This window comes from Panthera uncia (genome assembly GCF_023721935.1).
Source record: "Panthera uncia isolate 11264 chromosome A1 unlocalized genomic scaffold, Puncia_PCG_1.0 HiC_scaffold_17, whole genome shotgun sequence".
NCBI lineage: Eukaryota > Metazoa > Chordata > Mammalia > Carnivora > Felidae > Panthera > Panthera uncia.
In genome coordinates, this window is record NW_026057577.1 from 30,963,928 (window position 1) to 30,977,418 (window position 13,491).

Here is a 13,491-nt window from a genome sequence, read left to right on the forward strand (position 1 = left end):
TAACTTTTTTTTGGCCATCATACAAAATAAATATCTCTTAAGAATGAGAAAGAGAAAAAAAGTTGAACCAAAAGTCATTAGGCAATTTACTTTACCAGACAATAGACAGATAACATCCCTTGGAAGCCCAATATCCCAAAGGGTGTCTGGTAATACTACTATAGAAGTCGATTATCTATGATGGGAAGAATAAACTATATCCTGTTTACTATGTACACACTTGATATAATTTTTAAAAAGGTGTTTACCATTTTATAAATGAATTATTTAAAAACTTCAGGAAACTGAAATTATTTGCCCAAGGGAGAATATTCTCATAACTCTTTTACCAAGCCAACATGAGAAAACCAACATGAATCCAGCAAGAATAAAATTTTATGTTCCTAATTGTGTCCCTGATGAATATTCTATGTAAAAGCCACAGCACCCTTTCTTGACATCAGTATCAACCCTTCACCTGAATATTTTCATTTCATCCTAAAGATCCTCAAAGTACCTGGATCTGCTCTAAGACATCTCGCTGCATTTCTACTGCCATATGATAGACATCATGGTCCGAGCTATTATACATTACAGCATTCTGGAACATCAGCATAATGTCACGCTGAAATTCAGCTGTGCTGCGAATCAGTCCATTTTCAATGTTTTTCTTAATAGTTGACAAATCCATAGGCCTAAAAAAAAAAAAAAAAAAAAAAAAAAAAACAACAGGTAAATGGAGGAGAAGAGGACCCAAATGGCTCATATATACCCTTAGTCTTAGCTGCCAGGACTCAAATACTAACCCCCTCACCCCAAAATATGCACTTAATCCAAAAACCAAAGTTAATCTATACAGTAAGTATTGGCTGGGAAAGGTAATAAAGGGGGTTCTTTTAGACTATCTTTGGTGATCCAGCCACTGAAATGATTAGCTTACCACCTGGTTACCTTTACTTACATCAAAAACATTTGCTTTAAACTTACTGTCTAAAGCAAAAATCCACTGAGACTAAACAATTTACAATTCAGGCAAGTCAGTATGCTGAATGGATCATGGCTTACCTCTGTACAATGCTATGGTAGCCAGGTGCTATATCATCTGTAACAGGCTGCAGGAAGACATTGGCATATCTGTCCAAAAAGAGTAAGGTGCAATTACTTACTTATCCTTCAGAAGTAGGTGAGGGGACATGATTTAAGTAGCTAAAGGTTGTAAGAGCCAATGCCACCAATCCCATATAAACCTACTCAGACTCTTCTCTAGTCACAAACATGCAGGAGGAATAGGAGAAAATGTTCCTACTGACTGGTAAAGCTCACTCACCTATGATTAGCTGCAGCTCTCCATACAAGCATGATAGCTTTCTTCCAGATTTTCTGTGCCTGAATAGCTTCTTGATCCTCACTACAGACAGAGCTGAAATAAAAGAAGAGAGTCCCATTAAGCATAAGTCAAAAAAAAAAAAAAAAAAAAAAAAAAAAAAAATCCTCATGATTTCTTGTCAACTATTAGTTCCAGACCAAGAAAGAGAAGATGAAAAAGTAAAACTCTCCCACTTCTCACCTCCACTATCTTGACCTCAAAGAAGAATCTCAGATACTCACAACTGTGAAGAAGCAGGGCTGCTGGGGATGGAGTCTGCCAGTGTATGGGACTGCAGCGTAGCATTGTGTATGCTAAAGCCATCATCACTCTCGCTCACAGGGGGTTCATTATCCATTTCTGACAAATAGCCTTCTCCTTGATCTTCTTCCTTAGCCTCCTCGAGGCTGGCCGCTTCACTGACTCCATCTTCTTCCTCATCCTCACCTGGGGCATCCTTAGACACAGTGTGCTCCGGTCAACAAATGCAAGCAAAGCTATCCAGCAAAGTGTCATTAAACATGATCTTTTGGGTTAGATCAGTTCTAGAAAATGGCCTCACACTGTTTCCTGACTGAGCTCTCTATCACTTATACTACCATCTACTTACACTAACTGATCAAGTTTAATTTAGAACCTGGACAAAGAAGAAGACCCAGGATCTTTTTAAAAGGAAGAAAAAAAAAGCTACTTACTTAAGACTAAGCTAAGAGGCGTTCCTTCTTTCCCCTTGCTCTTGAGAGGAACTCTGACCCTGGGTACAAAGTTATCAAAAATAGTTTTTATTTTGTGTCTCATCTGATGGAGCAAGCTCACATCGCATCACTTTAAATGTTTATTACTGTTCATAACTACTTTAGTAATTCTAAAAAGAAAACTCTGGATAACTTTCTTTGGATAGAGTAATAATCTGATATCTTGTATGTTCTCCCTGACTCTGGCATCCCTATTTACTTCAAATCACTCTGAGGTATCAAAGTTTCTTTGTGCATTATATGCAAAAGAAAGCTCTGTGTGAAATTCACATATTCTTTCAGATGGGAAGCACATGTGGCCACAGTACTGCCAGTATGCCTGACTGTCCACTGCAACTTTTCCCCACGCAACTCCTTTAACCAGTCTCATCTCAGAAAAAAAGATGCACGTTCACTGAAATTTATTACAAAGGTAGTGCTATTGGGAAATCTAGTCACACAGCAAGAGGAATAAAGAAAAGTCTGAAATACCTTTATCTGGCTTCCAAAAATAGTCCCTGATTCTTCTTTCAATGAGTCTGCAGAGGAGAGAAAGACTACCTGAAGATTTTTCCACCTTAGCCTTCCCCTTCCTATGGACAATAATCCCCTGCAGCTCTCCTTTCCATGCTGACCTATTCTACCTCCTCTACTTGCCCACAACCCACAATCCCTCAAGAAGCCTAAGCAAAGGATTTCAAGTTAGTTACAGAGTTCAGATTTCCTGGGCTTATTATTTACCTGACATTTCAAACTTGTGCTGAGTCTCTGCCTCTAAAGGATCTTCAATGGGATTTGAGCCATGTGATGGAGACAAGATGCTTTCAGGGGATGCCTGAAGACCAAAAAGAATACATACCCTAAATACTGATACATCACTTCAGCTACAGAAGTTTATTTTTTCAATGTTTATTTCTTTTCAAGAGAGAGAGAGTAAGCAGGGAGGGGAAGAGAGAGAGGGAGATATAGAATCTGAAGCAGACACAGGGCCCAAACACATGAACTGCAAGATCATGACCTGAACCAAAGTCACATGCTTAACCGACTGAGCCACCCAGGCACCCCCAGAAGTTTATTTTTTAATGATGAGACTACAGAAGAAACTCTTAGTCCTACCCACGTAAAAGGAATCTAATGGTCACCTTACAAGGAACAGGATAAGCATATATAGCAATGATCACACCTATAGACTATGGCCACATCAACCATGTGACAATTCAGGAATGCAACAGGAAAACCAAAGGCCTAAACATCACTTTTTTTTAAACGTTTATTTCTGAGAGAAAGAGAGCGTGAGAGGGAGAGGGGCAGAGAGAGAGGGAGACACAGAATCTAAAGCAGGCTCCAGGCTCTGAGCTGTCAGCACAGAGCCTAACGTGGGGCTCAAACTCATGAACTGTGAGATCATGACCTGAGCCAAAGTCAGACGCCCAACCAACTGAGCCACCCAGGCGCCCCTTAAGCAGTCACTTCTTACCTAAAGTATAACCCTCCATTCTCCCAGGTCGATTTTATTTACTTATTTTTTTAAAAATTTTTTAAAGCTTTTCTTTAAAAAAAAAAAAAGTGTGAGTAAGAGAGAGAGTGGCCATGAGCAGGGGAGGGGCAGAGAGGGAGAGAGAGAGGATCCCAAGCAGGCTCTGCACTGTCAGCGCAGAGCCCGATGTGGGGCTCTAATCACGAACTGTAAGATCATGACCTGAGTTGAAACCAAGAGTTAGACACTTAACCAACTGAGACACCCAGGCGCCCCTAATATTTATTTATTTTTGAGAGAGAAAGAGAGCTCACACACATGCAAGTGGAGGTGCAGAAGGAGGGGAGAGAGGGGGAGAGAGGGGGAGAGAGGGGGAGAGAGGGGGAGAGAGGGGGAGGGGGAGAGACACAGACAGAGACAGAGACAGAGATTCCCAAGCAGGCTCTGCTGACAGCACAGAGCCAGAGCCACAGCTGGGGCTCAGTCCCAGGAACAGTGAAATCATGACCTGAGCCAGAATCAAGAGTTGCCTGCTTAACCGACTGAACCATCCAGGTGCCCCTCCCAGGCCAATTTTAAATACCTCTGTCTTCACAGTTGTAAGTGGAGTCTCATCGCCTTTCCCACCGGAAACATCTGCTTCAGCAATCTCTCCTGGGGCAATGTTTCTTGGTTCCTCATCTAAGTCCTGACTTCTGAGTTCTGGTGGCTCCATACTTGTGGCTGGAACAACTCCAGCTACTATTTCAGGACCTGAGATGCCTTGCTCTGGTTCTGCAGGTTCCATTTTAATCTCAACACTGGGCTCCCTGATGTCCACCAGTTCATGGATTCCTTTGTTTTCGGTTTCCTCAAAGTCCAGCCTTTCTTGCTTGACTGTCATCTCCGGTGCAGGGAGAGATACTGGCTTGTCCCGCTCCTGCTGGATAGGGTGCTCCCAGGGGCCAGGCAGGGACTGGGGATCATCATTCTCTTCACAGAATGACAGTGCTGCTTCTACTGCTGCCACATCCAGCACTTCAGGATGATCATCTACCTGTCCCATAATACATACACTGTTGAAGTCAAAGAAAGAAGCCCAAGTCCCTCAATTCTGTTAGCACCAAATGAAATGACCTCAATCTATAGCTTGTCTCTCCCATCTTCTCCATGTAGCAGATGCAACTAATGGGCAGGCACCTGTCCTATGCAAACCAGTAACACAGGGATGGCTGCGAGAGGACTAATGTGAGCACCAAAGGGCTTGGGACTATGGAGATGGAGATGGGCAGAAGCAGGAAAAATGTTTATGTACCTACAAGAAGCAAGGAGAGGCTGAGGAGAGAAGCCTATGTAGGACTCATGAGAGATTCTTTTGGGCTCTGTGAATAGTTACCTTGTCCTCAATGATGGCAATGATGTCTCCAACTGTCTCAAAGTCCAGCTCTTCACCTGTGTAGGACACAGCAATATCCATCTTCTCAGCCAAATCTAAATCTTCCTTCCCATCTATGCTGGGAGGCTTTGATCCTCCAGGAGCCTCGGCTACCCCTGATCGGAAACACTCTTCTTTGATAGAATTGATGATCATGGAGATTTCACTGCTATCCATGGAAACAGTCACAGTATGTGGATCCCCCACAGCCTCCATGGGGACACAGGTGTCAGGCTGACTCACTGAATAACAGGAAGAGAAAAGAATTTCAGAAGCTTATCTAGTACCAAGTGACCACCTGGAGATCAACCAAGGCTATAGACAGATGTCAAGTACCCACACACTTAAGCTCAAAAAGTTACCTTAGATCTGCATCTGCCTATGTTTTTTGGTTCCCACTTTTATCTAGAAAGTAGGGTGAACACACATTCTCAAGCCTACTCATATGTGTACACTTAGCCCCCTTCCCCCAACACATAAATGCCCGCCCACATCTTTTCACTCTTGTTTTTCTAAGGATAGAAATGTCCATGGAGAACAGGACAGAAGCATCTGAATTGGAGATGATGCTCTTGGTCAGTTTTCTCTAACTGAAGCTCGAGATGAAATTTTGGACCTAGTGGCTGCTCAGGGCGTGGGTCAGGGACGCACCTGGAGCTACACTCTCAGGAGTGGAGACAGCTGGAGCAGAGGATGGTGCTGGCAGCGCAGGCATCATGACAATGGTAGCCTGGGACACAGACTCTACAGGGGGTGGCACAAGTTTAACTGGAGGTTCACTGGCAACAGTAGTGAAGGAAGCAAGAGGAGTGGTGAACTGTGTAGGACCAGCTTCTAAAAGCCGGGAAAGAGTAGGAGCACCTAACAGACAAAGAGGTACACAAAATGAGGTAAGAGGAAAGCACATGAATACAAAGCAAGAGCCACTTTAAGACTCAACCAAGAAAAGTTTTAGTCTCAAAGGATGAAAGGAACTCTTCTTTTTTTTTAAGTAAGCTCATTACTATTTCCTTACTTTTTCCAACCTTTCTAATAAAGATCTTCTTCCAAGTTAGGAATAAACCAAAATACTAGAACACACAGTGTGTATGAAAAACGGGTAGAAATTTTTCACTGGAAGAAAATCAAACAATAACAACAAAACCACGAAAAACTGGTATGAATAAATCTGTCACTTCTGCTGCAGTTAAGCATGCTATAAACCACCCAAGTTCAACACCATTCAAATATCAATAACTGAGGTTTGATATTTTGTAAAGCTTTTCTCTTTGCTTTACTTTTTCTATCTCACTCAATTCTCTCAACATCCTTGTAAAGTACATTATGTTGCAATTAATAAAAAAGCAAACTGGAGCTCAAGAGTTAAGTCATCTCACCAAGGTCACAAAATCAGTAATGTAGGAAGCCGGAGACTCAAGTCCAGTTCTCTGGCTCCAAATCTTGATCCCTTATACTACAGCCTCAGATATCTCTAGCGCCTTTCCATAATTTTGCAAGCCCCAGAGAAGCAGCTTCACTACTAACTTCACTATTCTTCTCATCATTATCTATGCTGTGGTCATCCAGAGATATTACTATTTTGAAGACAGAATGGATTTACAATCTGGGGCACTATGTGGTTTAATAGGTAAGGTAGCTCCAAAAAAAGTTGGGCTTTACATCTAGGATTGACAGTTGCTTATTATCAGAGGCTAGAAACCAAAGATAGTCAATACTAAGATTAACATCTTTGAAGTAAAGTAGATAATGGAAAAGTATTGACTTACCTGAGGCAGCAGGGGAGGCTGCAACAGTGTTGGGTGTTTGCTGCATCTCCCCACCATGTATCATGGGAAGAACCCCGCCTACCTCCAGGAGGACACCTGTACTGTTCAAGTGGCCAGAAGCCACAGCCATTTCACTCTCATTGACCTATTAGGGAAGAACAGAGGTGAAGGATACACTCAAGCTTTCCTTTACTACCACTTCCCAAAAAAGCTTCAGCAGTTGACCAAACTTCATGAAGTTAATATCCATAGAGAATAATTTCAAACACAAGGGAAGCTCTACTTTTTAAAACTTATTTGACAAGAGTTCTCTGTAGAAGAGAACCAAAACAGATGTGGTTTCAGATAACTCAGGACCCGAGGATACTATCAACTTATTGGTTTTTTGTTTCTGTTTTTAAGTTAACATTTAATTAGGAGATCTCTTTCTCTTTTGAACTTTTTTTTTCCATGTCGTATTTTAGGTCCCAGGCACTCCCTTCCAAAGTACTAAATCACCACAGCTCTCAAACACCCACAGAAGTCTCCATACCAGTCTGGGGCTAGTAGGCAGGAGGCTGCCCTTCTTCAAGAGCTCTGACAGCAGAGGGGAGGGGGGTGGAGTTGCTTTCTGTCCAAGCATCTTTTTCTGGGGTGAATCATCTGTTACTGGGGTCATGGGGGCTTCTAAGGGTGCAGAGCCTGGAGGAAGGGTGTCAGGAATCCCAGGAAACGAGGTGACTGGGGTACTCGGCAAAGTCCCAGGGGTTACCTAAGAGACAACAGAGAACCTTTATCTGACTTCTCATACTCTGGAAGGTTCCCTACTAATCTGGATGGGTTAGTGTGTCTAACTATTACTTTATTAGTCCTGAGTGTAACTGCCCAGAACCCTCTACCCCTCCTGCTCTCAGCCATATGTTTCTTCCAGGTTTCTCTGTTCCACCCAAACTCACAGTGACCCAAACATTCCACCCAACCTGCCTTTTACAAACTCCTTAACCACTACCAATATTGTATTTATAAGAACACTATCCCTCATTTCAGCAGAAATTTTAAAAAACTAGTTTACTTACAAACAACTTCTTATTTTACCTATCTCTCAAAAGGTCAAAAGGCTCAACATTTTTAGGTCCATCCTTATCTTAAGAGCACAGAACATGGTAAATTAAGTCTTTGGCCTTCACACCAAGAGAGGAAATTGCCTCTAGGCCAAAAGTGGTTTCCTCATCACTCAGCTCTCTGCTGGCTTATTGCCCCTTTGCTGATCAATTCCTGCAGATGAAAATATACTCACTCCAGAGGTGGCCTCTTCCATAGTGGTTGCGGTCAAGTCTCCAAGTGGATAATCACCTCCTGGGGAGGCAGAATCTATAGGAGAGCGGACCATCACAGTGGGTAATCTCCGAGGGGGTGTCTTTACTGCTTGACGAGCTAAAACATAAAAAGCAACAATTTTTAAGTTTTCAAGATTAAATAAACGAAACTGGTCACTACTCTGCTATTACATAAAAGACAAATAGGGACGTTGCCTAATTAAAGCAGTATTCTACTTGTGGGAGACAGATACCTCTTTTTTAAAAGTTTATTTAAGTAATCTCTACACCCAACATGGGGCTCAAACTCACGGCCCTGAGATCAAATGTCAAATGCTCTCCCAACTGAGCCAGCCAGTCACCATGAGACAAGCAACTTTTTAAGACTCATTTTTCCTAAGCATAATTCTCACCCTAAGCAAACCCACTGAACTATCCCATAGGTTCTTGGAATAGGAAAGTAGCTTAAACATCCTTCAATATCCTCTTCAACAACTTATTATTACGATTTTGTTTTTAATAAGAGAAAAGACCTCACTGGATCAGAGCTAGAGCTACAAATGCTTATGTTCTTATCCAATGACTGGGCTATTCTTAATCTTCTTATAGAGCTTTGCTTCCTAAAAACTTAATTATATTCAACATCTATATTATCAAGCCTTCGCGTCCTAAAAGGACCCTAAGTCTAGTGAGAACAGAGCAGAGCTCATTTTCCAAGAGTTTCTTCCTGGATATAAAGGGATGTTTTTATTGCGGTAAAAAAGAAGAGGACATAGATAAGTGCACAAATAAAATGGAATTAGTGGATTCTATGTTACAATATAGTCTTCAACTGTTATTAACATGCAGTACTGTATATATAGTTAACTGCTAAAGGGAGTCAGGAGGTTCCATTTACCTTGATATGCAGCATCTGTAGCCTTCCTCTTTACTTCAGCCTCCTCTTCCTCCAATTTCTTTTTCCTAAAGCGGGAAGTAAGGGTAAGATCCTAGCCAGCTCTAACTCCTCCACAGGTCATAACACCCTCACAAAGAAATTTCTGCCAGGCTAGCACTCTATGGAGGAAAGGCCTAAAAAGGAATACTTCTCAGCAAAACAGGAAATTTTTAGTGTACTGCCAAACTACCAGCTCTTCATTCAGGCAAACTAAAGCCACTTTTAAGTTAAAATTAAGTTGTATCTTCACACTGAAATATTCCACATTATTGTCTACAACTCATTCTCCCCTCCCAGCTACCAGGCCATGGGGCAGCTTTTCCCTTCCAGAATCACTCAAGACTAAAGGGATGGCAGATGGAGGAGATAAGCCAGAATACTTGAGGAGAAAAGGGGTAAAAACAGAGGAAGGTATACAGAAGGAAGAACAATATAATATAACCCACATCACAATGTCATTGCAAAGCTCATCCAGTCTGCTGTCCATGTGCCCAGCTTGAATTAGTTCTGCATCTCTTTTCAGCCGTCTAGAAATAAAGAGAAATGAGTTAACTGGGTCTTTTAATCTACTATTTAAAAAATTCTGACCGGTATCACAAGTCAGCCCCTTTGGTCTCTCCCAACCATTTGGCATTCCCTCTGCTAAGTACCTATATTTTTCTTGGGTTTCCTTTATCACTTTCTTTAGTTCCTCAACTCGTTCAGCAGTCAATTTCCGAACAATGACATCTTCAACAGTTTCTACCACTTCGCCCTTTTCACCCCTTTTCCGTCTGTAGAAAATTTCAAAACAAAAATGCACATTTGCATAAAAGAACATTTGTTCCCACTCCCACTTGCTTTCTTTGAGCCTCTCCACCATCTAACCATAGATAACTTCTGCTCTATTTTTATCACCCAGTAATATTAATAATATAAAAATATTATTTATATATTATAATCATATATTATAAATTTATATTTAAGTATATTTATATATATATATAAATATATTATATATATATTTATACATTATAAATAATATAAAACTGACAGGATTCCTCAGTAAACATTCTCCACTAAAGAGATGTGGCTTGAACACCTGGTTTTGTACTCACTTTGGGGTCTCAGTGGTCTCTAGAAGCTCTGAGTACTGGGAAGCACAATGCTATGAAAAAAAAGTAAAAATATGATGAACAAGCCTGGAAAGGAATGATCTTTCAAAGTTTCAACATCTCAAACTAAGGCTTGCAAAGAAGAGCTATATGTAAGATATGAGTGGTCTCTAGAAGGGCAAATACTTTGCAGTCAAATCAGTTCAAAATACTTAGTACCAGGACATAGAACAGGGAGTCTTCTAACCTAGAATTTATATATGCAAGGAAAAGCAACCCAATAGCCAATATGTATAGTTAATATCTACTGAGTAGTTACCACATGCAAGGTATTGCGCTATACGCTTTACTGGTATTGCCTCAACTAAATCTTTACAAGAATCCTGAAGTACCTTTTATCTCTATTTTACAAATGAGACAACTGAGAATCATGGTCTAAAGAGTCTAAGTGACGTCATAGTAAACTCAGATCTTTCTAACTCTCAAGCTTGGACCCTCCTTACCTGTTAGTTACACAACAGGAAAAGTTTATAATATGAACATACATGGGTAGACTGGCTAACAGTAGGGAAAAAAGGAAACAGTATTCTCAACTCTTCTCTCTTTGTGGTATAAAAGACTTGTGATTAAAGAGCAAGGCCTGGAAGGGAATGCATTTCACGTCTCTAAGACTGCTCTAAAAGAGCACTTGCCATTTGCACCTACATGGATGGAACTAGAGGGTATTATGCTAAGTGAAATTAGTCAGAGAAAGACAAATATCATAGGACTTCACTCATAGGAGAACTTTAATGGACAAAACAGATGACCATAAGAGAAGGGAAACAAAAATAATATAAAAACAGGAGGGGAACAAAACATAAGAGATTCTTAAATATGGAGAACAAACAGAGGGTTACTGGAGGGGTTGTGAGGGGGAGATGGGCTAAATGGGTAAGGGGCATTAAGGAATCTACTCCTGAAATCATTTTTGCACTATATGCTAACTTGAATGTAAATCAAAAAACATAAAGTAAAAAAAACAAAAACAAAAACAAAAAAACTCACAGGAAAAAATAAATAAATAAAAAATAAAAGAGCACTTGCTTGGGAACTTACTTTTTGAGAGAACCAGTCTGGAGGGCGGCCAGGTTCTGCAAAGGGCTTGATTGCTCTGCTAACTGATACCCTACACAAAATGAGAAAAGCCTATTACACACTAAATAGAAAAAAAAAAGGGGGGGGGGGGGGGGGTTGAGGGGAAGCTATGCTAATAGTTCAAGGTTTGGAGTACAAAATTTAGAATAAATAAATTGCCACCAGAAAGTATTCTAGAATATGTGACTATGGAAAATGACACAACTACTTTAAAATCATTTAGAGGTAAAGAATCATTGTGAAACTGTTCTCCCAGGTGATATATTTCCTGGCTGAAGTGAAGGTATTAGTCTAGTACATCATCATTTCTGTTCATTTGAGAAAGTATTTTCATGTTGATTTTGGCTCTTTTAAAGAGATCTGTCTTTTGAAAATCAGTTTGTAATATATTTCAGACTAAAAAGTTATCTTATAGGGTGCATGGGTGGCTCAATCGGTTAGCGTACATACAACTTCAGCTCAGGTCATGATCCCACAGTTTGTGAGTTTGAGCCCCGCATCAGGCTCTGACAGTAAGGAGCCTGCTTGGGATTTCTCTTTGGCCCTTCCCCACTTCCACTCTGTCAAAATGAATAAACTTAAAAAAAAATTTTTTTTAATAAAAAAGTTATCTTTAGATCCATTAATACAACTCATAGGAATGCAATATAAAAAAATAACCTAACAGGGGTGCCTGGGTGGTTCTGACTTAGTTTCAGCTTAGTCATGAACATTAGAGGTCATGTTCTCAGAGTACCATGAGTTGGAGCCCCATGTCAGGCTCTGTACTAGTAGAGTGCAGTAGAGGCCCCCCTCTCTGCCCCTCCCCCACTCGCACTCTGTCTCTCTCAAAATAAACTTTAAAAAAATAGTAATAATCCAACAAAAAAGCAACTACCAAGAAGAAAGCATGATGTGGACTTGATCAGAACAACAGTTAAGTTTTTCCTAAATGCCTGCAAGGGATTTAACTTATGGCATTTCACCTCAACAAAACATTAAAATAGACCATAAAAATAATTATAAAATGTATGTAGCAAAAAGAAACATATGTACTACATAATATTAAGTGAAAAATGAGACAAATTTCGGCTATCATGTAATCAAGCAATCTTTTAAAAAGTTGTAGATAAAAAGACAGACAGAAATAAAAACACGACTAGAATGGGATCACAGTGGTATGTAAAGGGGCTTTAATTGTGTCTATGTTTATTTCTTTAAAAGGATGTGAAGAAAATATGACAAACTATTAAGATTTATTAAATCCAGGTACTGGATACATGGATATCCTATCTTATTCTCCACACTATATGGTTAAAAAACTACATAACTTTAAAAAGAAAAGTTTTTTTTCAATTTGTGTTGAGATAATGGTATCACACAGCTCTTTTCCTTTATAATATTGCTATTATGATATTGTTATATGGATAGCTATCAACAAAAAATGAAGTTCGATACATAATTTACACCTTGTACCAAGAAAAGCCCCAAATGAACCAAAGATTTAAATGTTAAAAAAAATTTTAACTAGGGGCACCTGGGTGGCTGTCAATTAAGCATCAGTTAAGGACTAAGTTAATCCCTGCTTGGGAGTGTCTCTCTCCCTCTCTTTGCTCCTCTTGCGCACCTGTTCATGCGTGCTCTTGTGCTCTCTCAAAATAAATAAACTAACATTAAAAGAAATTTAACCATGGAAGTACTCGAAAAAATCATAGAATTATTTTATAATCTCAGACTAGAGAAGAACTTTCTAAATAGGTCACAAAATCCAGGACCTGTCAAAAAAAAAAATTATTAATAAACTAAGTGTATTTTAAAAGTCTTAATGTAAAAATATTACAAGAAAAGACAATGGCACACTGGTTTTTAAAAAAATGCATCTCATAGCTCAAACAAATGGCTAATCTCCCTAATATGTAAGGAGCCCTCTCCCAAGTAATGAGAAAAGACAAATAATCAAGAAGAAAAATGGAAGAAGGCATCTTACAAAAAAAGCACTATAAACAGCTCTTTAACACACAAAGATATTCAACCACACTCAACATAAAAGTAAATGAAAAATATAAAAATATGAGAACCATTTCTCACCTTTTATAATATTGTGAAAGATCAAACCAAAAAACAAGCATTGTGATATATTACCAACGGGAATATAAATCGAAACAATTGGAGTAGATCAATTTGAAATATTTATCAAATTCTGTATCATATATTCTTTGACCCAATAATCCTATTTTTATTTTACATACAAATATGCAAAGTCATATTTGTATTATGAAATGTCCATCAATAGAATACCAGGTAAATAAATTA

At 39.5% G+C, this 13,491-nt stretch overlaps 1 protein-coding gene across 10 annotated transcripts in view; it reads right to left on the bottom strand.

Moving 5' to 3' along the window:
• The window catches only part of BRD8 (bromodomain containing 8), a 31,025-nt gene that overhangs the window by 13,772 nt on the left and 3,762 nt on the right, over positions 1-13,491 (bottom strand). For 6 of the 10 annotated variants that reach the window (XM_049649256.1, XM_049649255.1, XM_049649258.1 and 3 more), the window contains exons 3-19: positions 11,161-11,230; positions 10,066-10,115; positions 9,619-9,741; positions 9,415-9,495; positions 8,930-8,994; positions 8,013-8,149; positions 7,269-7,487; positions 6,737-6,881; positions 5,622-5,831; positions 4,932-5,212; positions 4,140-4,592; positions 2,821-2,914; positions 2,572-2,618; positions 1,588-1,802; positions 1,307-1,399; positions 1,045-1,113; positions 497-674 (exon numbers count right to left, since the gene is read on the bottom strand). In XM_049649256.1, coding sequence (XP_049505213.1) covers positions 497-674; positions 1,045-1,113; positions 1,307-1,399; positions 1,588-1,802; positions 2,572-2,618; positions 2,821-2,914; positions 4,140-4,592; positions 4,932-5,212; positions 5,622-5,831; positions 6,737-6,881; positions 7,269-7,487; positions 8,013-8,149; positions 8,930-8,994; positions 9,415-9,495; positions 9,619-9,741; positions 10,066-10,115; positions 11,161-11,230 — 2,530 coding nt within the window. The remainder of the gene's footprint in view (positions 1-496; positions 675-1,044; positions 1,114-1,306; positions 1,400-1,587; positions 1,803-2,571; positions 2,619-2,820; positions 2,915-4,139; positions 4,593-4,931; positions 5,213-5,621; positions 5,832-6,736; positions 6,882-7,268; positions 7,488-8,012; positions 8,150-8,929; positions 8,995-9,414; positions 9,496-9,618; positions 9,742-10,065; positions 10,116-11,160; positions 11,231-13,491) is intronic. The other 4 variants (XM_049649257.1, XM_049649259.1, XM_049649261.1 and 1 more) reach the window with 3 other exon arrangements.